Raw genomic sequence first — 25,779 nt, 5'->3', positions numbered from 1 at the left:
GCCGCGGTGGCGACTGAGACTTTTTTGTGCGATCGCAGATGTTGCAAGGTGCTCGTGCGTTTGCGTTGCCCTTGATGCGTCTTCATATGTCGATTTAATTGGCGAGAACCGTGCAGATAAAAATTCCGCGTGGTTGGCTCAGTCCCTCACCGAATCGCCAAGGCCAGGAGTTGCAGTGATCTGCGACCGGCCACCTTCTATCGACACCGGCAAACAACGTTTAAGCGCTCGTAGGGTCGGCAGCTCTGATGTAGAGCATGTTGTTGCAGCTGCGCAAGGTCAACGGGCGCACGCGATAACCTACCGGATCAGGATGTTGCCGCCCAACTTCCCCTTCAGCACGCCGTTCTCCCATTCCTCGGCGCCGTCGAGCTCGATGTTCATGTAGCTGTCGAACGACTTGAGGATGCCTGACGCGGATGAAAACGCCGTCACTGCCACCAACCCTTGTATTCCATCCCCCATTTCAGCTTCACCATGACGCTCTGCCCCGCCAGCTTGGAGAGGAAGGGCTTCGGGTTGAGCGGTGGGCCAACCTGAGCGCATTGCCGGTCCAACTTTGCGACGGTACCTGGGATCGATCCATTCTGGCGCGACGTGCCGATGCGCTCTGCCGCGATTCCGTGGCCTAGGTGCGTCAGAAACTACCGTGATAGTAAAATCTAACACGATATGCTGTAGTGGAGCTACAGGTAAGCGCTATGTGGTCGAGGTGCCGCGGCAGCCTGAGCAGCGGTGTCTAGTGCGTCCCCAGAAGGCAACGCGCATCAGCGGAAGGACGACGTCTGATGCAGAAGATCCCTTCAGCGATCGTCACATATATGTCTAATCACGTCTATGGAGCGTATTGGTGCGCGCAAACTCGAATGGACAGGTAGCGACATTGACGTCGTTGACTCGCACACCGCAAACCGGCGTAAAAGGGTAACAACAGCCACACCTGCCACCTAAGACAGCAGCCGTCACATAATTCACAACACACCGGGTGATTAGAATTCTAAACCGTTTTCGTAGACAGGGCATGCAGTGTCCGGGTCTGTTTTGAAGTCACGTAGTCGACATGAGGTCGGCGATGCCTCACAACGACACACCAGCTCGATACGCGCCGTAGCGTGCGCACATGTTGATAGGCAGCGTTACTACCACACCTCTAAGAAGCTCTTTTAAATTGCAACTACGCAGGATGATGCACATCAAGCTGCTCCCGATGGGAGCCGACGTCAGCGCCATGTACGCCGACCACAAAACCTTCTACCCGGGCGACTGCGGGCTCGACCTCTTCTGCCCGGAGACCGTGACCGTGGCCCCGCACACTACGCATTCCGTCGGCCTCAAGATCAAGATCGCCGCCTACCGGAAGAACAGCCCGGAAGACCGCGACGCCAACAGCATGAAGAGCGTCGGCTGGCTGCTGATGCCGCGCAGCAGCATCGCCAAGACGCCGCTGAGGCTGGCGAATTCAGGTGGGTGCACAGTATCGGCGGATTGCACAGCATCGCAGTCGGCGTCATCGACGCTGCATATCGCGGGGAGATTGTCCTGGCGCTCGACAACATCCGCGACGAGCCGTACACCATCCAGAAGGGCGACCGTCTGGTGCAGGCCGTGTCCTACGACGGCGAGGAGATATCCTACGAGGTAGGTGGACTGCATGTCCCTGCTGAATGCGCTACGTGATGCATGGGCCCCAATTTTGTGGAACGCCGCTATGGAGGCGCTTGGCCGACCACCATATGAAGTTGTTACATCGTGGTAGCATATTACGATGTATGTGTCCGTTGTGCGTGTGCTAGCATATTAGTCGGGAGTCCGTTATGCGTGTGCTAGCCCCGTATGTAGAGGCGGATGCGTACAGCGCGACCTGTTGTCTGCGCAGAGGATTGCGGCACTGCCGCCTCGGTGACTGCATTTAGAGTTACATGCTAATGGCGTATGCAACGGAGAACGTGTACATGTATGCATTCGAATTGACACCACCATACGCTATATTAACGCGGTTTGGGTCAACAGTGCGGTATTCTGTAGTCCGTTGTACGATACATTTTTTTGTTTTTTTACAAAATTTCGCGATATTTGACGCGGCGCTGCAAAGATACCTTCTGATTGCCTTTGGATCGTTGAAGGAGTTGGGATTCTTCTTCTCAGTTGTGTGTTGAGACTTACGGTACAGCGGAGTTGACGAGCTCGGCAGAGCGGCCGGGCGACAATGTTAAGTCAGTTTTGGAGCTTTGGGGGCCGTCTTGAACTCTTTTGCGGTATTCAAGCGCGTATCTATGTCCTATTTTAGGCGTGCGCTGCCGCGGGTGATAATGAGTGGATTTCGCCGCGTCGGGAGGCACCTTTGCTTGAGTGATATCCCGATGTGGCTTGTTTTGAAATCAGAAGCATCCGATAGCCGCCAGGATCGTGTTTATCCGTGATAGCCTTTTTTATTTTTTTTTCTTCGCTTTAAGAATTTTTCTTTTTTTTTATTTATGCTTTTTCGCACTGTGTTGGCGTCATCCACCGTATACAATCCTATCCAGCCTCATCATTGCGCAGATTGCCACCGAACTCGACGAGACAAAACGCGGCGAACGAGGATTCGGCTCCACCGGACGCTAGACGGGCTCAGGATAGTAGGAGCACTCCTAGGCTTGACTCACAAGCTGCGCGCGACGCTTGCGGCGTTCCTCCCGTTCATCCAACATTGGGATGGGCTGCTGGAAGCACGGCTTCGGCAAGAAGTGCTGCTCCTTGATGGGCTTAAGCGCGCCCGGCTTCACTCGACTCTTCCAGCGGTTGCCGTACAAGTACATCAGCACGTCCTGAAAACAATTAGTTTGCGTTAAAAAAGGAAACGAAATCAAAAACACTGTTCATGTGGAACACGTGATGGAACGAACTTGAAACGACACGCAACCTGACTGACAGTCCACGTGCCGGCAGCTGAGGCGAGAAGGAGGTACCGTCACTGCACGGTACCCTCCGACGAGCCACTGGTGCGATTCGAACGCATAAACCGGGAACGACAAATAACGTTATACATGTATGGGAAACACGCATAAATCATAGCACATATGACATACCCTGATCTGTAGGGGAGAGAGGCCGGCATACTCGGCGTCGCGGATGGCAGCGGGGGATTCCTTATCCTTGGACTGGTTGTAAGACACGGCGTCCGGTAGCACTATCCGCTCGAGGTCGTCCAACAGGTCGGGCAGGGTGCGCTCGGGGACAAGCTTGACCCACTGCGGTAACGCGCTGTACATGAGCTGCTCCGTACAAGACACGATGACGTGGTTGACGTCGTTCCAGTTTGCCCCATGATAACAATAGCACTGGTCCCCTGACACGCCCGCGTCTATGTGGCTTAGATTCGAAGCGAAGTGGTGCGCGTTGCCTCTAGAGCCACCGGCGGCATCCCGCGCAGCATCTGGGGCATCGTGGTGCTTGATGAGACCGAAACGCTCAGGGCTCGTCAAGAGGACCATCGCTTGACGCGGGAACGCGTCAAAGTCGCTTAACCACGCGCAGAACGTTTTCACTGGGTAGCGTTCGTCAATCGCGCCCGGTGACGCCACCATGCTTGCAACCATCGAGTACGGCAGCAGAGCGCTCAGCAGGGCCGTCGTGGCCGGTGCCGAGATGGCGGAATGAACCCACAAACTACGCAGGCAGCGCTCGTTGCTGGTCAGGAGCTCAATCAAAGCCCATGCCACCGTCTTGGTGCGGCGCACACGACCGAATTCGCTCTCGCTGACAAACGCCTTGGTGCTGACCGAAACGAAGATACCAGTGAACTCCGGGTCGCACAGGTCGTCGCGCAGACTCTCAAGATGCTTTACAGTACCATCGCGCAGCTCAATCAGCGGGAAGGGGGACAAGGCATTGCGCATCTCGCTGCTGTTGTTATAGCGGGTGTTCAAAAAAGAGCGTGAACGCATCAGCTGCTCTACCATGTGCGCTCGCTGGCGAGATATAAAGTGGTAGGCGGGGTAGCACAATTCCTCCTTGGCATTGCAGTCGGCATTTCCGTTGACGCGGCGCCTAACACTGCCCTCGGCAGGTAATTTGCGAACCTTCACCACCAGACCGTGGTGCTCAAAGAATTGCTCACACTTTTGCCGTAAAGCATTCATCGGGCTATGCAAAGAGTTCGGAGGCGCTGAGTCTGCCATGGTGGGCTTCAGGTCCTCCACGTCACTTGGGAAATCAGTCCCCACAGATTCCGCGTAGCAAGGAGACAAACGCTCAAAATCTTCAAGCGTGGTCGTCGTATACTGCGAATCCACACCTGAACGATCCTCCGATAGCAAGGCGCCGTCAAGCGAAGATTTCAACCCAAGACTAGAAGTCGCATCGCCGAAGTTGAACAGGTGACTTTTCGAGTTAGATTTCCCAAACAGACGGTCAAGACCCATACCCACCGGTGCTCCAGCAGCGTTTTTCATAGCCATGTGGTTGGAAGCGTTGCCGGAAGCCCTTGAAGCCTTGCAAGACCGCTCACGTGACCTGGTGTTTGACGCTGGGGACGAACCCTGATCCCCCGCAGTCCTTGACCCCGGACCCGACGCGCAGTTTGCGGGGACATCAGTGTTGGGCTGAATGTAGGCCCAGAGGTTGGAGGAAAAAACGGAAGCCATGTCTGCCATAACGTTGCGAGCCTTTTTGGCGGAGCGGCCGGTCGGAGCCGCGACACGCTCGAGTCGCTTCCAGTCGGTAGCGACGGCGGCGTTTATGAGATCGATCGCAGGGATGCTTTTGTCCTTCCCAGACGTGCCGCCCACATTGGGGGCACCGGATACCGCGCACACCGGGCCAGTTTCCATGGCCTGACAATTGTCCTACAACACCACCCTCAGCCGAAGCAGACGCCGATCTACGCAAAGGTCACAGCGTTTGTAAGATCTAATTTATACACATATTAAACAGTCATTTTGCGCGCGTCCTTTTACACAAGATCAACGTGTGCCGACTGCCTGCGAACAACACCCATAACCCAACAAGGAGGACGCTCAACCTGACACACCCTCACTCGGTCGGGATCAGAAACAGGGCGAAGGTCGACCCGATCGGCAACAAAAGAAGCGTGAACGAGCAAAAAAAATCCACCAGTAGACTGGAGAGTCCGCAGCAACGGCCAATGCGGAGTCGACCGTTTATCATTGTCCCCAGGCAGAAACCCGCCAAGGCGGACAGAAGATGGGTCACAACCAGTATCCGGCTAGAGGCTCCGATCGTTTTCGCGAACAGTAGGCAGATCAGACTCACGAACACGTTAATGATGTGCTGGTGTTCGCGATCCAGCAGATACGGAAACACACAGTAGCGACTCAGTAGGGCACCGGCCATTCCCCAGTCACCCGCGAATCCGTTAGCCTGTAGGATGTCCAGGTTGGACCAGCACGTGCTGAGCATGCCGTACGCCGACGACAGGAAGTAGACGGAGAGAGTCGTTGTCGCGCCGTGGATGCTCTCGAACACGGAACTGAAGCGGAAGTGCATGATCGTGCTGATGATCAGATGGCCGCCGGAATTGTGCAGGAACGTAGAGCTGAGCAGGCGATGCACAGCCAGGTCCTTCTTCAGCAGGGATCCGCTGAAGGCGCCGAACAGCTCCGCGCCCTCGTCTGAACAAATATTAGACACTGCCGGTAGCATCGATTGCGTGTATTTGTGGAAGCTTCCACCATCTAACGTACAGCCACGGGATCACAAGTGCCGCTGCCGGGTAAGCTCCCGGAGCCGAAAGCGGCCGCGAAGGCCGTAACGGCGTCAGCTGCCTGGCATACGCAACAGGGATACGTACAACACGTTAATAGACACGGCAAAAGCCACGTAGCAAACAATTGGCATCACAAGCACACCACACGCATCCATTTCCGTGGAATCCAGACGTACCGTATATGCCCTCCGGGTAGCGGCGACAGTACACCAGCCGAATTATGAACAGCAGCCACTGCACAACGGTGATCAGGATGGAAATCTTGAAGATCCGCAACAGAGGGTACAAGTTGTAGCGCAGGAAGGACGCCACCTCGTAAAGAGTTTCCAAAACGCTCCCGAAGAAGGGCTGCTCCTCTATGCGACCCCTTACCATGTACACGATGTAGTCCGACAAGGAGTTCGTGCTGTCCATTTCCGAAATGTTCGCGTCCGAGCGAACCAACGTGGTCAACGTACGGCGTTCCCGGAACCGCCGGATGATATTGTTCGTCGGGTACACGAAGATGTCATGCACCGAGCCATCGGGATGGGTGTCCGGGTGCAGGAAGCTGCGGAGCTCCTTCCTGCGCGCCTTCTCTGCCACATCCCGGGCGTCACCTTGGCCCTCCGCTCCTTCTGCCGATTCGGAGGCCGCTTCTTCCCTGGTCACACGGCAGTGCAAGACCATGTTACACGAACTGCAGGCCACATACTCCCTGCGAAGCGACTCCAGGCGATCCACAGTCAGCGATAGGTTATAGGCGCTGTTGGAACAGCGCAACACACAATTCTTGCGATTGAAGCGGTTCAGCACGTTGTTGAACTGCTCCACACAGATGGCCAGGGTGCGCTCGAACTCCACGGTGTAGCGCCGGTGGCGGCTGACCACATTCTCGTACTCGATTTTCTCATTCCTGGACGCGTTCGCAGGTACTCCTTCAGTCCCTCTGGCGGGATCCTCGCCATCGGGAACGTTGATGGTCACAAGCATTCCCGTTAAATGTCATCTCCCGAAAGCCGGGGAAGTAGCCAATCTAGCAAAACACAGACATGGTAGCACGGTCAACCAATGAAAACACGCCGTTTACGGTATAATGGGACGTTCAACAATCGCACATCCGTTTCCAAGTTGAGGACCGCGTGAAGGAACCAAGACGCGTCGCAGCAGCGCGACGACGGAAATCCTCCGCAGAATAGCTGAGAACAGCCGCACAGCGGCCGACTAATGTACACAGGCGACGAAAAACTGGAAAAGGGACAAGGAAGTGTCGATGTGTGCCTGCATATGAAAAAATCGCGCGGTAGTGGGTGAGGGGTGACAGAAAATTCCGCCTTCGGAGCCACACGATACCAATCCACGCGATACGATTCACAAGCTCGTCAAAACACGTACAACCTGTTTTGGCATGCCGGCGTTGAATGGCGGCGAGCTGCCATACATTTCTTGGCGTTGCACGTACTGCACCCTGTAAACGCGGCAGCCGGAGCCTGCCGCCGACTCTACTGAGCACGCACTAATTGTAATTTGCGAAACAAAGCTGTTGTGTAGCATCGCGCTTAGAGTTGTGCCGTGTAAGCCAGTTCGCGGCCGTTCTATCGCGATTCAACGGTTGAGGCACGGGAGGTCTAGGCACTGAGCAATCCGCAAATAACGACGCCACTCCGCACAGCACATAATCGTATCAGCGTATACATCTTCATTTCAGCGGGTGGCGTTCGGCCGGCGCCGTACTCATGCTGCGGAAGGATGGGAGAGCAGTAGCGCTGCTGCGGCACAAGCCGGCCGTCGGACGTGACCTCGTCGGAGCTGACAGGATCAGCTTTATGTTATAGGTGCCCATGACAGCGAGTCACTAGTGATATCGGCCTATCCGCCCTGGTTGAGGCAGACTGCGCAATGGAAGACTACTTCGCTGAGTTCAGCGACGCACGACGTTCGAAGGATCCTCTGTGCTACGTCGGTAATGCTGCGGCATGGCGGAATGCGGATGCGGAAAGCAAATCACCCTGCTCGAGGTGCGAACCAGAATGGACCGCGGTTAAACAGGCAGATCTGTCGTCGGTGTACGGCCATTTAGGGCAGAATGACTCCACGCCATACGTAGAGGAGAGGGGAAGCGAAGTCCATGAACATGCCAACGTTTTTGCGGCGCAGGATGCGAGCAGCGACTCGCTGAACGAGCTCTTACGAAACCTTGGTATTGCCGCGACACTGACCGCCGGACGGGCAGGGACGAAGGACGACCACTGTAGCGATGCAACGTCCATTCCGGTAAAGCGTGTCCAAAGCGTCAACTTGGAAGGCAGCGTCGACTTCTTCAGAGAATGGGGCGATGATGCGACACGGTTCCGCGATGTCGACCCATTCAAATCCGTCGATGCCAGTGAGCGTGAGCGAAGTGCCGCATCATCGGATTGTAGCGGCATGACCACGGACTTGGTAGGCGACCCTAACCAGAAAGGCGCGTATTGCGCCACTGAGTGGGATAATGGCTGGTCAGTGGATACAGTTGAGGTTGCCAGTGGCCAGAGTAAACCTGCACGCGACTCCAACCAGGATGAATGCCATCAGGGCGCATCAGTACGCGCAGGCAACCAACCGCAAGATCTATTTGGTGATGTATGGCTGAGCTCAATCGGTAACAACGGCCCGAATACGCATGAAATCAACGCCAGTAGTAATGGGCCGTGCGGAGCAGGCGGCTCCGTGCTATACACGCCAGGGGAATTCCAACATGATTATGATCGCAAAATGCACGCCAATGCCCCGCGGAGACCTGGTAGTGACGATAAACAGCTGCTATTTTCCGAATCGCTTGACGAAATAGACCGTATCATGTCGCAACCCAGCACCGACCGCTCGAAAAATAGAGCTAAGCAGGAACTCTGGGACACGTGGTTTGACGAACTGACGCCTCTGTCCCGCGACGGTGGTGTAACGGTCCCAGAAGAACCGGGTGATGATGTGGTGTCGCCAGATGGCGGTGTGGACGAGTTCGATTCGTTGATGGACGAGTCGTTCCCCGCGTGGGCCAGCGTCAGAGAGGCGCACAAGAGCGACGCGAACACTGTAGCTGGAGACGGTGGTATTGATGCAGGTACCGGCCCAATGTCGTCTGAACACACAGGTAGGCGCTACTGGTCACCCATCAACGGAATGCAGATCGCGAGGAACTGCTCATCAGGAGGGAGGTTGATGAATGGGCTTACACAGGCACGGGCGAGCTTAAGGACATCCGAACGCTCCTATTCACGCTGAAACAGGTGGGTAAGGCGCCTACAAACGGCAGATGTGAGCGCAGGTGCTATGGAGCGGCATCACGTGGAAAGCCATGGACGTCACCTCGTGCGTGTCCGACAAGGCCGCCATCAAGAGGCACTACAGGCAGGCGCTGCTAGCGTGCCACCCGGACAAACACACAAAGTCCGACTGGCGAACCGCGCTCAGGGCGCAGCTGATCACGCAGGCGTTGCAGGACGCCTGGGCCACGCTCGACTAAGCTGTCACCTCGGGAACGCGAAACATAGCGATCTCACTGTCACGTCGAGAACGCGAAACATAGCGATCTCACTGTCACGTCGAGAACGCGAAACACAGCGATCTCACTGTCAAGACGAGAACGCGAAACACAGCGATCTCACTGTCACGTCGAGAACGCGAAACACAGCGATCTCACTGTCAAGACGAGAACGCGAAACAAAGCGATCTCACTCTCACGTCGAGAACGCGAAACACAGCGATCTCACTCTCACGTCGAGAACGCGAAACACAGCGATCTCACTGTCAAGACGAGAACGCGAAACAAAGCGATCTCACTCTCACGTCGAGAACGCGAAACATAGCGATCTCACTGTCACGTGCGTAGAATGTAGAGCACACTTGTACAAAACACGAGCTTTAACGAAAATTGTTAAGCCGCTGGCACGCACAGCTACGGCGGTTATAATGTACAGCATTACAGTCACGTCACTTCTCAGCCCAGCTGCCGCCCACGGAGCCCACGGCCTCGCAGGGCACGTAGCGGAGGAACTTGTTTCCAGCGGCCTCCATGGTCCCTACTAGCACGCGCAGCGCCTGCATATAGAATGTCGGAAGGCACGACCACGACCTACCTCCTCGGTGTGCTCGTCCGGCACCTCCAGTATGATCTCGTCGTGTACGCAGAGCACCATTCGGCCGCCAAAGGCCTCGACGCGGTCGACCAGCAGCGCCATGGCCTCCTTCGTGATATCAGCCGATGTGCCCTGCGAGCGTTGTGCGAATCAAGGGTGAACACTTACCTGGACGGGGTAGTTCAGCGAACGCGTGAACGAGAACTGGTCGAATATGGACAAGCGGTTGCTCAGCGTGCGCACCGACATCGGCTTGCTGTTCTTCATGCGCTCGTGCCAATTGGCGATGCCGCTATAGTTGCGGAAAAACGAATCGTAGATTTCACGAGCCTCGTTCATGCCGAGACGCACGCCGTAACCCACCTCGGCGTAGTTGCGGAAGCCGGCCAGCGACATCCCGAAGATCAGGCCGAAGTTCACGGCCTTCGCCAGCTGGCGCTCGTCCTTGGTCACCTCGGCGATGGGCTTGCCCTTGACCAGGCTCGCCGTCAGGGCGTGCAAATCCTGCCCGCTGTTGTACGCCTCTATCATCTTGCGGTCCTCGGCGATGTCAGCCGCGATGCGCAACTCGATCTGCGAGAAGTCGGCGATTACGAACTTGTGCCCGGGGTCGGCAACGAAGCACTCGCGGAACCTATGGTCACGCGGGATTTGCTGCAGGTTGGGGTTGTCGCAGCTGAAGCGGCCACTTTCCGCGCCGATCTGGTTGATGTTGGGGTATATCCTGCCGGTGGTGGCGTCGATGTGGTTCGGGATCTTCTCGGTGAACGCCGTGACGGCCTTGTTGGCCTTGCGGTACTCCCGTAGCGCCTCTATCGCTGGGTGGTAGGTGTTGCGCGCGAGCGTTCGCTCGGAGGTGTCCTGGATCAACATGCGGCGCGACTTGTCCATCACGTTCAGGTTCTGCAGCGCTTGCAGTATCTGCCGCTGCGAGTTGTAGTTGAAGTTGGCGTTGCCGGACACGCCCAGCGCCTCCCCCAGCCGCTTCATGGCCACCTCATTCTCGCTGTTGAGCTCGCGCTGCAGCGACTCCAGCCTCGCCCGGTCGACGCGGATGCCGTTCTGCTCCATTTGGCAGACCGCCAGCACGCACTTGTTCTCAATCGACGCTATGGAGTCCAACCGCTCGCTTTTCAGCTTCTCCTGCAGCACGAAGTACAGCGGAAGCAGCACTGCAGCATCGCGAGACGCGTATATCAGCTGCTCCTCAAACAGCGGCTCCAGCGTCCAGTCGGAAAATTGCTGCGACTTGTCCAGCGCAATGTTCAGGTAGCGCTCAGCGACGTGGCCCAACTTGCAACTCCAGTTGAAGCGCGTGGCGCTGAGCAGCTTCGCGGCGATCATGGTGTCGAACACGGCGCCCTTCACGGGCAGCCCGTTGAAGGACAAGAAGTTTATGTCGAACTTCCCGTTGTGCAGAACCTTCACGGCGGAGGAGCTCAGCAGCGAACGCAGCCAGCGGCATTCCCGCATAGCCTCCAAGGACACCTTAAAGACGTCGATGATCACGGCGGGCTGGTCGGGCGTTGATATCTGCAGCAGACGGATGTGGTCGTTGCGGTGGTCCAGGCCCGTGGTCTCGATATCCAGCGCACAGAGCTTGGTGTTCTCGAACAGCGGAGCCAAACGCTCCAACAACTCGACATCCCGCACGTATATTATGCCCTTGGGGAGCAGCTCGTCGTGGCCCTCCACGAGAGTGTGCACCGGCAGCTTCACAGTGCCCACGGGTTTCACGCCAGCCTTCGATAGCAAGGCGCCGGGACCAGTGCGACGCAGCATGCGCGCACGGAAGTCGTCGATGTCGTCGAAGATATCCACATCAACTTCCTTACGAGTGAGCAGAGGCTCCACTGTCGACACGCCGAAATCCAGCGAGCTGGTGGTTGATGCCGCTGGCGAAGGTGCCGCGGCATGCTGGGCACCGCTAGAAATGCTGGAAGGCGGCACGTGCTGCTTGATCTTGTCGTAGATGTCGGCTTTCACAATACCCTTCCCGGCGGTCTTGATCAACTCGCCCAGGCCGTTGGCCTTGATGAATTCCCGGTACTCCTTAATGGAGGAGGACCGCGTCACGGACTTGCCGCGCATGGTTATGGTCTCCTCGTCAACTTCGGCTGTGGCCTCGGTCACTTTGGGCTTGCGACCACGTTTGGGCGCCGCTGCAGTGCCGCCATTGGCAGCGGGGTTGTCCGCTGATGAGGCGGCAGATGCAGCGGTGGAGGCGGCGGAACCTTGGGCGACGACGGACGACGAACTCGACTCATCGGAAGTAGGGCTGTCACTGGGCGACACGAAAAGATCTCCCAGTGCGAAGCAGCCTGGGTTCTGGTTTTCCTCGAGGTCAGAATCGTGAACGAAGCCCGTCTGGTTGCGCTCGTCGTGCATCACGCTGTTCAGACGGTACGTGGACATCGGACGAGCCGTTGAGTGTCCAACATTGCCAGCGACAAGCTGCGATCCGGTGAATGCGGGAGACGTGCTGGCGTAGGCCAGCGGATGCGTAGAGCGATCGATGGTAACCGCCACCTTGGCAGCGGAACGCTTGGGTTCGGGAGGGCGCAGCTTGTCGAATGCCTTCGCGGACGGTTTGACCTCCGTTTGGGTGTTCTTTGACGCCTCCAAAACGAACTCGGTGACCTTCAGCTCCTCGGCGGTTAGACTCAAGGGGTCGAATCGGAAGGTTACGCGGCCAAGGTTACCAGCAAACCGGTTCTTCTTCACATCAATGCAACGGTTCTCGCCCACGACGTTCTGCAAAATCAGCACGTTGTCCGCCTCCTGGGTGGATTTCACCGACCCGAAGACGCTCGACATTCCCAGGGCGGTGCCGTCGGCCTCCTTGCGCGGGTGCACCACCAGCGAAACGTGCACGTTTTTGTTCGTCGCGAAGCGCCGGAACTTCTCTATGGCCTTGTTCTGGATCTCCCAAATCTCACCGACGCGCGAGTTCTGGCCACTCAACATGAACTGCAGGTTGTCGATGATGATGTGGCGCACGTCATGCACGTACACCGCGTAGTCCATGGCGTCGATGACCTGGTCGATGGAAGTTGACCCGTGGAACTTCATGAACCGCAGCGGCAGCTCGGAGAACTTGTCGGCGTAGTAGTTGAAATCCTCCAGGGACGTCTCGAGGTTGCGGCCGCTGAACTGCCGCAACATCGTCTTCGCCAAACGCACATTGTTTATCTCGAACGAACCCCAAAGCGTGCTCACGCCCTGCATGCAGTAGTCCAGCGAAAGCTGCGACAGGATGGTGGTCTTGCCGGAGCCAGTGGCGCCAGTCCACACGGTCAGCTCGCCACGCCGGTGGCCCTTCAGCAGCTGGGACAACCCGGGCAGCGTGATGGAGGTTATCCCGGACGTCGCGCAGGGGTTGGAGAGCTCCTCGAAGACGTTCTGGCGGATGTCGTTGAAGTTCAAAATCTGGGAGTGGGACATGGGCGCTGCAGCGTCCACGTAGCTCTGCACGCTGAGGCCGCGCAGGAATATCTCGTTGGCGTCTTTGGGCGGGCGACTGGCGTTGCTGTCCCTCGGAAGCTCGAACACATCGCGGATCACCCGCGTGCGCTGGATGCCCAGCTTGCTGGCGAAGTGGTCCACGCTACCCTGGCCGGCAGCGTCGAAGTCCATCCAGAGGTAGATCTGGTCGACCTTCTCCAGCCGAGGCAACAGTGCAACCGGCAGCGAATTAGAGCCGTTGGGTAGCGACACTGCCACGCGACCGGTTGTTTGGTTCACAACCATCGCGTCGAATTCGCCCTCGGTTAGCACCACGGAGGACGGGCCTTCGCCCGACTTGGCCAGCTCGGACGCCAGCAGGTGCTCGCCGAACATGCCCCAGCCGCCGCCGCGCGGCACCAGTTTCATGCGTGATTTGTCTTGAATGGAGCGCACCTTTATGCGGTTAACAACCAGCTCGGAGTTGCCGCTGCTGGCCTTCCCCATCAGCCAGGGGAACACGACGCAGAGCTCGCTCTCGCCCTTGCCAACGCCGAGACTGAAACTGAACTCGCCTGCGCCCACGCGGTAGCGCTTCAGGGTCTCGATGGAAATCCCGCGGGTCTCCGTCAGGTAGTCCAGCACAGGTTTGTACCGCTCGCCGTGGAAGAGGTTGTGCTCGTACTGGGCGATGTTGGTCAGCGTCACGGCGGGCTCGGAGACCATGGGCAGGCTGAACGGGTTGCCGCTGAACGACGGGTTCATCGCCTCCTCGATCATCCCGCCGGGAAGGTCGCCCATGGCCGCCTTGAAGTCGTAGAGGCTGCCCTTGTAGCCGCAACGATGGCAGTAGGAGTTGCCCGAGTTCTTGAAGATTTCGTGCTTGTACAGGTTGTCGCTCTTGTATTTGTGAGGCGGGCAGAACGGGCAAAATTTGAGCGTCAGCTTGATCGGGCTCTCGACGTACTCCATGCGCTTACGACGCAGGTACTCCACAATGTCGCCCGTTAAGATGCGATAGTGGTGCGACACGAAGGTCGTGTATTCGCTCGGCTCGGGCATCGTCTGAACGCCGCGCGAACCGTACGCGCTGCCATCGTAGTCACTCCGCGTGTAGCCGTAGTCGGCGCCGTAAGCGAACAGGCTCGACCACGGCCCGACCCCGCGGGCACACGCTGCCTCGACTTCATTGAGTTGCGATATCTTCCCGGCGCCTAGAATGTCACCGGATACACCATGGCCGTTGGGTATGACGCCTTTTACAACTGAATCTGACGAACCACCACCAGCAGGGCTGCCGCACATGAAAGCTGGGGCCACGTGGCTGCTTATGGCACGCAGCGCTGTTTTTCCTTTTAGGCCTGCTCCGCGTGCCGCTGATGTTGATCGATCGTGCATGCCGCCAGCGAGTCCCAGCAGCGTCGCCAACGCCCTCTGGCGCGGCAGCCGCGGAAGTGGTCCTTGCATAATCCCTGAGTTGCGTGCATATCCAGCAGGCGCGTTGGCCGTCGTAAAGGTGCACGAAAGGTCTCTGCTCAGCTGGTTCGACGGCGATGTGTTGAAAATGCTTCGAGGGGATGGGTGAATACCATTATGTGTTCCCAAGCACCTGACTGTAGACACCGACACACCGAGACAGAGCCAACAGAAGAGAAAGGGCAATAAGGCCGATCTTCTTGTGGTTCTGCCAACTGTCAGTGTATTGTCAGTGCTGCGGGCTGGTATGACGGTCACTCCATCCTCAAATTGCGATTTTAAACGGCTGCTGCTGCCAGATTCCATGGAATCCAACGCCTTCAGACGATCAGTACCTTCCGGTCGGCGCAATCGTGCAGACGAATGCGCAATCCATGGGCCGTGCAGCCGCCATCTGCTTCACGTACCTGTGCAGACGAGCAGCGCGAGAGCCCATCACTGGGAGCCGAAAAGACAAACTATGTGTAATGGTAACAGCAATATTCCTGTTGCTGCCAAACTTAACTCATGCAATTTAACTTACGTTGGACTTGTGGTGAATGCTAGGCGAGAAGACGACGCGTTCTACCGCGCGACACTGCTTTACACAGGATTCCATGGGGGAAGAGGCGCCCCTCCATTCGGTGTCTGACGTGCTACGCATCCAGCTCAGCATGGTATCAGTTGCGCCTATTAATTAAATGTGGAATATGTTTACAGCACGCGTTGCAATGGCTGAAATTGATGCGTCCTATGGTACTTTTTTTTCAAAGCTAGTGTGTCCAAATATCATTACTACCGTCCAACGGCTTTAACAACTAATCTCGATCACTCATCGACACGGAAATAGTGGAATTAGTGTTATTTAGCGTATGGAAGTCCATGTGTGCATCATCGGTCGCAACTTAAGCAGGCATTGTTCTACCGCGGTCACGGGTGAACTGCAATCCTGTCGAAAAATAGTCACACATCACAAATGTCGCACCATAAATGAGATAAGGAATATTCCGATGTTAGTGATTCCGTCCATCACAGCCTCGGCAACCGGTGGCGAGCCCTGATACGCTGCTATAGCATCCCATCTAGGGCGATCGTCGTATCTGTTGCAGCCGCGTTGCGGGAGTCGTATTAGTATAATGATATACCGCACAAGTATGCCATTTTTAAACTTTGAGGACTGCCTATAGAAGGAAGGTGGAACCTTCATTCCAGGGTGTTGAGAAGGACGGCAGACGCGTAGAGCCTTCGATACGGAATATTCGTTCGTTTCATACTAAGGTGGCACGCGAACATGGCGGCTCGAAGTAGGAAGGGCGATCCCACCGATGACCCCCGTTTCAAAACTCAAAAACGTAAGCTCTCATGGGTGGTTTAACATGGCGCAGAAAAATCGAGGAAGTCATTGCGCAAAGCGCAACGCAAGGCAGACAAGCAGAGGCACCACCAAAACATGATACAATGGAAGCAACGGCGGAGCAGCAAGTCAACTCATCAAGAGACAGCATCGCATCAAGAAGAAAACGTGAAATCGCAAAAACGCAAGATGAGCCACAAGAACGAAGTCATACCACCCACCAACCACCCAGAGGAAAAGTCGTATGACGAGCTCGAGATCGAATACCTAGAGCGGAAACTCAGGAAGAATAGGAAGAGCTCTGCCAAGTCGGGTGATTTGTTCCAATCGCTCAAAAACGAATTTGTCAATGACGGATTCGACGAAGAATTCCTTGACTTCCTCTCAGAGCTGAGCAACATGGCCGAAAAGGGTAAAAAGGCCAAAGGAAGCTCTGCCGTAAGTAAGGCTCAGAAGAAAACGGGCTCCGGTAAATCACAAAGCCGGGATGAAGATGAAGACATTGAAGATGATGATGATGATGAGGAGGAGGAGGAGGAGGAGGAGGAGGATCTGGATGATGATGATGATGAGGAGGAGGAGGAGGAGGAGGATCTGGATGATGATGAAGATGTGGATGATGATGACGAGGAGGAGGATGATGATGACGAGGAGGAGGATGATGATGACGAGGAGGAGGATCTGGATGATGATGATGATGATGATGATGATGATGATGATGATGATGGTGATGTCGATGATGAGGAGGAGGAAAGTGAAGATTTGGATGAAGATGAGAAAGACGAGGAAGATGAAGAAAGTGAAGAAGACGTAAAGATTAACAAGAGAGTAAGATTTGACTTGCCTCCAAAAATCATTAAGGGTAAGAGCTCCCATGTGACTGTATATATGCGTGCAGGGAAATCCAAAGCAAAGGAAGAAACGCGTAAAAAGCAAGCTAAAACGGTGCCGATTGATGGTACATTAGTGGAAGACATGAAGAAAAAACAGAGGGGATTTCTCAACCGGATATCAGAAGGAAACTTCACGATTGTTGTAAAAGAAATAATCAAACTCTATAACCAGATGTTATCCTCAGCGTCTAATGACGGTGGGAAAGAGCGCCTGCTGCTGGCGGTGGATGAACTCATAGACGACTTGTGTGAGTGCACCGTCAAAATGGTGATCGAGAATGAAAGCAGTGTGATCAGCCTGGTTGCCATGCACACGGCGCTCATATGTGCGTTGTGCAACACCGTTGGAATAAACGTTGGATACGTCTACTGCCACAAACTGCTCAAAACCCTGGAGGCGGCTTTGCCGGTGCTGTTTGAAAACCACGACGGGAAGGAGCTTTCCTACGCTAAGCTGGTGACAAGAAACAGCGTTATGTCATTCGCTGTAATATCGCACTTGGACATGTTGGATCTGGACATCATATTCTTTCTTATCAAAAACATATCTAGGGAGAACATCACAGAGCATGTCGCTCAAATCCTCATGGTACTACTTCGATACACAGGTAACAGTTTACAATTCTATCGTGATATCCGTACTCAGGTCACAAAATGAAAGTTGAAAATCCCTCATCGTTCCACAATGTCATTGGGCACCTCAAAAAGTTGCTTGATAAATACAAGGAAACACACGGCGATATCACACAAAGTACGTGACTTTAGTGGGAAGACATTTCCCCTATAACGTATTGCAGGTAGGCTGCGCTTTTTCGAGCAAGAGATTGAGTCTTTCAAACTATCGAAGGAGAAGAAGCCACTCGAAACCTTTGATTACCTCAAGTAAGAACAACGCATGCTGCATCAATGTCGCTCCAGGAACATAATTAAGGGAGAGTTCCGACACCGGGCTGGAACAACAAACCCACAAATCAACCTTCAGACACTCCTTAAATACACGAAGGAATCTGATGAAGCTGCCTTGCCATCGCATGCGATACTACACAAACTCGACACCGCATCACTGATGGCCGTGAAGTCCACAAAGATGGATGGCGCCAATTCCACGGAATCACTCCTACAAAAGGCGGCAGCGTTACGGTAAGCGCATATATGTGATATTAACATGACGCAGATTGTATTCGAACTGCCAGAAGTCGACCTTCGTCGCCATCATGGGTGCAATAAGCCCCCAGCACGCCGTAGAAAGGATCATGGAACTGGGGATCAAACCGGCGCAATATACTGAGGTTGTCTACACGGTAGTGCACTCGTTGATGAGTGAAAAGCTGTACAACGAGTACTACACGGAAGTCAGCAAGAATCTGGCCAGGCTGCCGGCGGCGACGGGAAAAAGATTCACCAGGGCCTGTGTTTGCACCCTCATCTCTGTCATAGAACACTTGCACGAGAAGAAACCGAGGAAGTGCGCGCATATAGGAAGGTTTTTCGCAGCAATGGTTGCAGGAAAAGTGCTAGAACTCAAGCTGCTGAAGTTTGTCAAGAAGGAACACATCGACTCGGATTCGGTAGAGGCGTTCCTTAAGAACCTCTTTGCCTGCTTGGTGACGATGACACCTGCAAGCAGTGAGGAACATGTTATCGCACAGCTTATGTCATTGGCCAACGTGGTAAGTCTACGGTTGAATAAAAATCACGTGCGTTACAGGAGATGTTCGACATATTTTGCGAACTGTGGCTCGAGTACCTTCGGGATCACTGCATGGAGAAGGTGTTGGGTTCTGGTACAGGAAACGTCCTGATGGAAGCCTGCAGAAGGATATTCGGTGCCAAAAACGTCTGAAGCTAATGTATCATGCCGCTAACAATCAATGTTACCTTACACTTTCAAACTCGACAATGATGCAACACGCCTCATAAATCACCTTCGTAGGTCATGTTTATTATGCGATATAAATCCTCCAAATGACTGGTGAAAGGTGGCCGCACCACCTTGATGATGTATCGTGCTTACCTAACGCAACTACATTAACAGCTGTGTCACCTAATCACGGTGATGGAATATGCATTAGATGCAATTATCTGAAATCGATAGAGTGAGGGTCTGGTAATGTCTGCGGAATGCTGCCATACATTTTAACACGGCGCTTCCACAGCCTCTGAGCGGAAGCATGACATGGTGACAGGGTACATATCAACCCAAGCACAGAATAGGTCAAACTACATTAGCCGCTAGGTTGCTAGTAAGGAAACCTTAATATGGGAGACCGTGGGGAAGCTTCGCATAATTAGCAAATTTGTTCCTAATTCCAAACCCCGATACAAGTTTCGGTAAAGGTATATGGCAGTTGTCAATTGATGTGACGATTAAAATCCCTGCAAGAAACAGATTCCGGCATATTTTGAGCATAACTTACATTTGGCCTCAGTTTGATAAAAATGTAAGCTCACTGGCATTACATAAAATTAGTAGTTGGCAGCGTAAGAGCTACTGGACGACCCTGAGAAACCACTGAACATACTGCGCAATTTGTCCTTTAAGAAGGGATGTGTCTGTATCATTAGGTGTGCGCAGGCGATAGCCACAAGGAAGAAGATAACAAGTCCAGCAAAGGCGTAGCCTAATTTAGGCAACCAATCCATTGTCATCCCAGCAATGTACTTGACAATGATCTTGCAAAGACATTAATAAGTTACCATAAACGTCCAACAATCCTATCAAACTGACGACGTAGATACCCCAATTCCATACATGCAATCGAGCATTCGGCTATTGTTTGGACATGAGTGGACTACGATCTCACAACCTCTGCATACCATGCAGATGAGGAACCAAGAACGTAATGATAATGGGAATTGACAGTTTTGAAATCTGTAATGAGACACAGAACAATGCATGATCTACGACCGCAATTTCGAGCACTATAGCTCTAAGCCAGCCACCAAATATGTTACATCGCATAAAACACTACAGTATATAGTTTATACCTCACTTTCTACAACACTCATAAGTGAACATCAAGTTTGACAAGGTACCCAGCATCACCAATCGTTGCCCGCTTCGTATGGCGCCAAGGGGTCATCAGATGCAGCCGCTATAGAACAGGCTAATCTACCAAAGAACATATTGACTCCATTAAAATGGCAGTTTCGCTATACCAAGATTTTACGAGTAATATAATACTACATGACGTCCTCGCATTTGGCGGAGTAACTGTCAATGTCCATTTCCTCGGCATTCCCTCGGCATTCTGCCGTAACTGTGTGTTGCAATACGGATGGCGGTAAGAAAACGCTTGCCTCACCTTGCGAATGGCTTCCAGCGTTTTGCCAGGAAGCATTCCAGGTAACTACATTTACATAGATAAGACATAAATCCCCGCAGCGGTAATATACACGCCACGAATAATGTATAGCGGATTTTGCAGTCGCCATCTTTACCGTGGTTTTAGACGAGGACATATCCATTGACCATGCCCAAGCGCCCTTGGCAGTGGCAGGCTTTGCATTGATTCCTCTCCGCATAACCGATGAGGTGGCCATCGCAGTGCTGTTCCTTATTTCGGAAAACACAAATCACAGCATTCACAGTGTACAACTACATTTACAGCTACAATTAAAACATATAGGTCTTGTGTCACTGCGTTTCATCGAGACGCGGACATCCGGCCCTAGCAAGTATCGTGTAGTATACAAAATACATTTGGGCGTAACAGACAGATTCTTCGCCTAATCTCGCAACGCTCAAGTGACGTCAATAACCTATGAACAATGTCGACCAGGTATCCACGTGAAGACGGGTGTTATGAAACACGGTCGCCATATGCGTCAGTCAGGATTTCAACCGAAACCGACGTGACATACAAGCCTGCAACAACATTAAGCAACCGACATCCTGAAACTCACCGGCGCTAGTAGAAGCTTTGCTCCAACACTTTGAGCGCCTGCTACGGATGGGCATGTGACGAGGCGCTCCGGGACTGGCCCGATGAATGTGGCGTCACGCCCTTGCACTGCACGATGATAGTATAGTTGCGCAATGCCATCTGTGAAGTAATTACATCCACATAAACGTTGGAGAAGATACTCGCACAGCAGCGTCTTTGATGGGCGTCTCCGTTTTGGTGTTGCAATGACGGATCAGTTGGCCTTTTTTACCCTCTGAAACGGTATATGAAGTGCAACTTCATTTATAAATTATAAACTAGCGAATGCTCGTCAGTCAGCTAAATTTGAATCCTTCCGCAGATCATTACAGATCCGTCGATTGTGGCATCCTTTCTGCATGCCTCCATCCAAAGAGAGACATCAAAAGAATTTGACAAGACGACAATTCAATCAACGCCTTGTAATCCGTGTTATCAGCATTGTTGAGCAGTGATGTACCAAGGTCTCAGATGCTCATCGCATGCGTTAGCTGGAAAATTAATCAGTCTTTACCACCTTTGCGAATGAATTCTAGTTGCTGTTCTTTGGTCATTGGCACCTCATCGCTTTCTCTGCGACTTGGTTCTTCTCCCCATTGCATTTCCCCTTCTGGGTCTGCCACTGGCACTTCCTTTGGTCGTCCCTCTGACCGAACAGTTTGCTGTAGATCTGCCTCTGTGATTGCAACTTCATTTTCAGTCTTCGGACTCAATTTCCTTTTTTCCTTTTCTGCTTGTATTTCCTTTCTTTCCACCCATACCTTCACATTTTCCTTTTTGATTTCCTTCTTATCCTCCTCATACGTGGCAAATAGTGCGCCATAGCAGGCGATGTTAAGCAGTGATCCTACCACGATCATGTACATGGTCGACTTCCTCAGGGCTTCGGTGTTATTATCCTTTAGAGCCGCGTCCATGTCATCAATTGCCTGTGTTGACGGGGCGTAACCATGCAGCTTCTCCGACACGTACGCGAATATTTCCACGAAACTGACGCTGACCGAGATACCCGATATGCACTGGATGATGGCGGATGCGCTAGCCTGGTACCTGTCCGGGATTACTTTTCTCATAATGGGTCTATCCACGCCGCCAACCGTTACCAAAGTAGCACCGAGAACCGCAAACTCTATGTAGTGGTACCACATCAAACGTCCGTCCGGTGCCGGAGACACGAAGAACAAGACACAAACGATTAATCTCACGCCCATTACGACTATGCCAGCAATCAGCTCACCATACCTTGGATGCATCTTCGTAATATTTTCGATAACTATACCTCCAGCTGCAGTCCCTGCTGCGCCGCCAATCGTGGTGACCAAAATCGCAATACCAACCTTCATGTCGGATACTCCCAGGTACTCCAGATACGTGATCATGTACGGCAGAGTGCACATCGGAGCCTCTGCGATCAACATAGTAAATATACACAGAAATGATGACCAATTCGAGAAAACCGCAGAAAATGAGCCGGATATTTGTTTGACAAATTTATCCATAGATCCATACGGAGTAGTTAGTACCTTCTCAGTTTGCATTGCAAATACAATAGCGATGCCAACCGAAATCCACAGGTAGCCCAGCACAATGTATGACACGCGCCAGCCGATGAACCCCAGCAAGATGTTTTGAGCAGCCTCCGTGGTTATTGCAGCACACAGCATACGGCCGATGCAATTCAGCGCATGAATACGTGTAAACGTGCTGCTGTTGCCGCTCTGCTCATCATCTTCATCCGAAATAATCTTTTGCTGCACTGGGTAAATACAACCAAATGCGGCACCGTGTAAGAAGCGTAAGAATAGGATCTGAATACGCATTAGCATTGCAACGTTCACAACCTACCGAGGAGAAGCGTGACGTGGCGCTTAGCAGTATTGAGGCGATGCCCATGAATAACAACCCAGCAGCCATCACCAGGTTAGTCTCAAACGCGTCCGCCAGCAATCCCCACACTAACGAGAAGCACAACCGCGACATGATCGACACAGTCATCAGCATTGTCCGTTGGCTCTTGGTGAAGCTCATAGTTGACTCGAAGATCCTCATGCACAAGTACAACACCTGCTGCTCGTAACCCTCAGTGAACGACACCACATGGTACAACACCTGGCCAAATATGCCGTAGTCTGCTTTAATTCTGTCTACCTTAGTGCTCCCAGCTCCTTCAACAGGTTCTTTTCCTCCAAGTTCACTGTCACCTCCTACACCCATTGCTTCCATGCTGTCTTTGCGATTCCCATGAAAACACTATATGAGTTAAAGGCCTGCGTCGCGTACTATGTGCGACGTGAGAACTACGTAGGAAATCCAGTTATTCAACTTACGCCGAATTACTGGATCAGGTATTACACACGTGGTCGTCAAATCGTAATTTATAGACCTCTGAACGTGTCTACAGTGGTGTAACCGTTAGACAACAACGCGTTTCGTTGGACCAGTACAAAGCCCGAAAAGAAGGAAGGGCAAGGTGTCCCACCGACCGCAAATTGCCGGGACCAAGGGCAACCTACGGAGTCCTAATGGCAACCCGGCAGCTGTAATTGCCAATTCCAACAGCGAATCCGCGATACCGCAGACGCGGAAGGATGTTTTGACGCCACTGAAATAGGGTGTGTGCCACCATGTGCTGTCGGGAGATGTAGACACGAGGTTGGATATCTACACATAGGAACGGGTACTTAACACACTCTGTTGCCGTATGTAGAATATTTAATGAGGCATAATGATTAGGGTTCGTCAGCAGCGGTGGTCCTGTATTCCGGATTCCAGCGGCGCAGAACCGGAAGTGCCCCTGAGATTCCGATAACTGAGGCTGTTGCGATGGCACGGGAGTTTAGACACAACGCTATTCACGTAGAATGATGAAGAATTAGCTGTAATGTGGAGTATCACCGTGTTTTCCTCGAAACTGGTGCGCTGGAGCATTGGCATTTCAGACTGGCATCACCTAGCCGTGTCTACAATGGGCACGTTAAGTCGAGATGATGTACATGATGCGTCGGACCTAGATATCTGTAGATTGAGTTATATGCATTTTGTCAGACAACGACTGCCTGAATCTTTTCGATGAAACGTAGTTGCGGAAGGAAGGTCCCTTAATGCCACATACAACTGTAGCGTGAAATAATTTTCAGAATGTACAACATATGACCGTATAAGGCACTATTGCGAAGCCGCTTCCTCATTCCGTCATTTATCATGTAATACTGTACACCATAGGGTGGATGCACGTATTATCACCCTTCTTGAACGAACCTAAATTCGCGCTCATCAAAACCTTTAATAACCATATTACTGTATTACGTACGATACGACAGTAAATGGCGTTAAGAAAGATTCTTGCTTCCCAGGCCGGCGTATGTGGAGGTGTATCCTGTCCAGTCAGGAAACAATTGGCCTACTGTGTAAGCTGGTGACACCGTTTTATAGAGGTAAACAGCAAAGCCGAATATGATTGCGAAGACCATAAAGGCGATTACACACCAGTATATTGTCATCCGGTGGTATCTAAAAACTATAATTGGTCAGAGCCACAATGTACAAGGATTGGATCCGCTGGATTTCGAATTATGCTTGATATCGGAGGTATACCTTTAACCAACTCACATAATGCCACCCCACCACTCCCCCTATTGCGCAATAGCCGTGGTACAATGTATTTGCATGATGTAACGTAATCTATTTTACAGGAGAAAACGTTCAATATATGCATTGATGCACCTTTCTGTAACGCGAAGGATACCCCATCTTTTCGGATTATGCTTGTCAAATTCCAGCAGGAATTTAAACATTGTTCGAAATGACCCACCGTGTTCTTACATATCAACGCGACGTCTGCGTTGCGTACCAAGCATTTAACGTTACTTGTTGCCTACGTTTTTATTTACGCTCATCACCTCTTCAATTTGTATCAGCCTGGTACATAGCAGCTTGTCCAGCCCCGCCCACCTGAAAGTGGATCCCAGCTACGATATCCACTCACTGATGCACTCATTCTCACCATATATTTGTTTTGGCAGATACAACATGGTAGCATTTTCAGAAATGAGACTCTCATCGGTAATTGCATCGAAGGGCATTCATTCCCTAAGTTCTGCCTGACATTCGGCAGTTGCGATGAGACTCAGGCATATATATAAATCTGTCGAATTTCTTTTAAAGTGCTGTCATCTTCAAAGTATTCAACATTAATCCGTATTGCGATATATTTTGCGCCTCATATAGTGATCACATACTCAATTGGCCACATTCCTCATTTTGCGTGTTCACTAACCTTAGAGGAAAAACATCATTTCACCCTGACTTGTGGCAACATTAACATTGTACTGCCACCTAGATTATACTGCTTACACCATTTATCGCAACGTCAGATATTGCTGTTGCGTAACACGTCACGCTTACAACCATCTCGACTGCTGTGGCGGAAAATCTGGCGTCAAAAGTTGATGCGAGTAATATTGTTCTTAAATGGTGGCAAGATTGTTTTCGTGTTCATGGTAGATATGCTTCACCGATAGGTGTTTAGAAAAACAGCGTTATTGAAAAAACTAAACCGTCCACCAGTTGGAATGAGCACTCTAAAAGCGGCAACAGCTGGGCGATTGACATTTTTATAATATAACGCACGAACCAGCGGTGTAAAACGCTGGTTGTTCTACATTCACGCCTTTGCGAGTAATGAAATTCGAATAGTCAATCTTATACGTTTTAGTGAGCTCCAATTTTCGAATTGTTGCCGTTACCGTTAGAGGAAAAACACGCTGAGTAGTGACTATGACGTGTTGAACTTCCGTTGGCAAGACACAATCAAAGACGTTTTCCGTGCCTCTAGATAACATTAGAATGCTATTCTAATTCGGTTAAAACGCTGATGCGCGTACAAGCATTTAAACTTGAACATCTA

At 52.5% G+C, this 25,779-nt stretch overlaps 11 protein-coding genes across 11 annotated transcripts; 4 read left to right on the top strand and 7 right to left on the bottom strand.

Annotated features, from left to right (window-relative positions):
• Positions 1 to 220: 220 nt before the first annotated feature.
• Positions 221 to 546, bottom strand: BBBOND_0209050 (small nuclear ribonucleoprotein F, putative; the record flags this gene model as incomplete). Its single annotated transcript, XM_012912483.1, has 3 exons — positions 221 to 269; positions 305 to 388; positions 428 to 546. 3 exons carry the CDS (start codon positions 544 to 546, stop codon positions 221 to 223), a joined length of 252 nt encoding a protein of 83 aa, XP_012767937.1.
• A 637-nt stretch (positions 547 to 1,183) lies between these two features.
• BBBOND_0209040 (deoxyuridine 5'-triphosphate nucleotidohydrolase, putative) lies at positions 1,184 to 1,677 on the top strand (the record flags this gene model as incomplete). The annotated part of the gene is made up of 2 exons (XM_012912482.1): positions 1,184 to 1,463; positions 1,502 to 1,677. The coding sequence occupies 2 exons, from the start codon at positions 1,184 to 1,186 to the stop codon at positions 1,675 to 1,677; spliced, it is 456 nt and encodes a 151-aa protein (XP_012767936.1).
• Positions 1,678 to 2,630: 953 nt separating this feature from the next.
• On the bottom strand, positions 2,631 to 4,811 carry BBBOND_0209030 (hypothetical protein, conserved; the record flags this gene model as incomplete). The annotated part of the gene is made up of 2 exons (XM_012912481.1): positions 2,631 to 2,807; positions 3,069 to 4,811. The coding sequence occupies 2 exons, from the start codon at positions 4,809 to 4,811 to the stop codon at positions 2,631 to 2,633; spliced, it is 1,920 nt and encodes a 639-aa protein (XP_012767935.1).
• A 202-nt stretch (positions 4,812 to 5,013) lies between these two features.
• On the bottom strand, positions 5,014 to 6,679 carry BBBOND_0209020 (rhomboid-like peptidase, putative; the record flags this gene model as incomplete). Its single annotated transcript, XM_012912480.1, has 2 exons — positions 5,014 to 5,612; positions 5,884 to 6,679. 2 exons carry the CDS (start codon positions 6,677 to 6,679, stop codon positions 5,014 to 5,016), a joined length of 1,395 nt encoding a protein of 464 aa, XP_012767934.1.
• A 906-nt stretch (positions 6,680 to 7,585) lies between these two features.
• On the top strand, positions 7,586 to 9,188 carry BBBOND_0209010 (hypothetical protein, conserved; the record flags this gene model as incomplete). Its single annotated transcript, XM_012912479.1, has 3 exons — positions 7,586 to 8,816; positions 8,852 to 8,952; positions 8,991 to 9,188. 3 exons carry the CDS (start codon positions 7,586 to 7,588, stop codon positions 9,186 to 9,188), a joined length of 1,530 nt encoding a protein of 509 aa, XP_012767933.1.
• Positions 9,189 to 9,655: 467 nt separating this feature from the next.
• BBBOND_0209000 (DNA polymerase I, putative) lies at positions 9,656 to 14,712 on the bottom strand (the record flags this gene model as incomplete). Its single annotated transcript, XM_012912478.1, has 3 exons — positions 9,656 to 9,763; positions 9,802 to 9,933; positions 9,970 to 14,712. 3 exons carry the CDS (start codon positions 14,710 to 14,712, stop codon positions 9,656 to 9,658), a joined length of 4,983 nt encoding a protein of 1,660 aa, XP_012767932.1.
• Positions 14,713 to 15,041: 329 nt separating this feature from the next.
• BBBOND_0208990 (hypothetical protein) lies at positions 15,042 to 15,376 on the bottom strand (the record flags this gene model as incomplete). Its single annotated transcript, XM_012912477.1, has 2 exons — positions 15,042 to 15,128; positions 15,245 to 15,376. The coding sequence occupies 2 exons, from the start codon at positions 15,374 to 15,376 to the stop codon at positions 15,042 to 15,044; spliced, it is 219 nt and encodes a 72-aa protein (XP_012767931.1).
• A 615-nt stretch (positions 15,377 to 15,991) lies between these two features.
• BBBOND_0208980 (hypothetical protein, conserved) lies at positions 15,992 to 18,790 on the top strand (the record flags this gene model as incomplete). The annotated part of the gene is made up of 7 exons (XM_012912476.1): positions 15,992 to 16,052; positions 16,086 to 17,555; positions 17,594 to 17,698; positions 17,745 to 17,829; positions 17,866 to 18,087; positions 18,122 to 18,617; positions 18,656 to 18,790. The coding sequence occupies 7 exons, from the start codon at positions 15,992 to 15,994 to the stop codon at positions 18,788 to 18,790; spliced, it is 2,574 nt and encodes an 857-aa protein (XP_012767930.1).
• Positions 18,791 to 21,376: 2,586 nt separating this feature from the next.
• On the bottom strand, positions 21,377 to 23,087 carry BBBOND_0208970 (hypothetical protein; the record flags this gene model as incomplete). The annotated part of the gene is made up of 2 exons (XM_012912475.1): positions 21,377 to 22,681; positions 22,719 to 23,087. 2 exons carry the CDS (start codon positions 23,085 to 23,087, stop codon positions 21,377 to 21,379), a joined length of 1,674 nt encoding a protein of 557 aa, XP_012767929.1.
• A 1,239-nt stretch (positions 23,088 to 24,326) lies between these two features.
• Positions 24,327 to 24,679, top strand: BBBOND_0208960 (hypothetical protein; the record flags this gene model as incomplete). Its single annotated transcript, XM_012912474.1, has 2 exons — positions 24,327 to 24,461; positions 24,566 to 24,679. 2 exons carry the CDS (start codon positions 24,327 to 24,329, stop codon positions 24,677 to 24,679), a joined length of 249 nt encoding a protein of 82 aa, XP_012767928.1.
• Positions 24,680 to 25,311: 632 nt separating this feature from the next.
• BBBOND_0208950 (hypothetical protein) lies at positions 25,312 to 25,714 on the bottom strand (the record flags this gene model as incomplete). Its single annotated transcript, XM_012912473.1, has 2 exons — positions 25,312 to 25,381; positions 25,503 to 25,714. 2 exons carry the CDS (start codon positions 25,712 to 25,714, stop codon positions 25,312 to 25,314), a joined length of 282 nt encoding a protein of 93 aa, XP_012767927.1.
• Positions 25,715 to 25,779: the final 65 nt, after the last annotated feature.

This window comes from Babesia bigemina (assembly GCF_000981445.1).
Source record: "Babesia bigemina genome assembly Bbig001, chromosome : II".
Lineage (NCBI taxonomy): Eukaryota > Apicomplexa > Aconoidasida > Piroplasmida > Babesiidae > Babesia > Babesia bigemina.
This window is presented reverse-complemented; position numbering and strand designations above follow the sequence as displayed.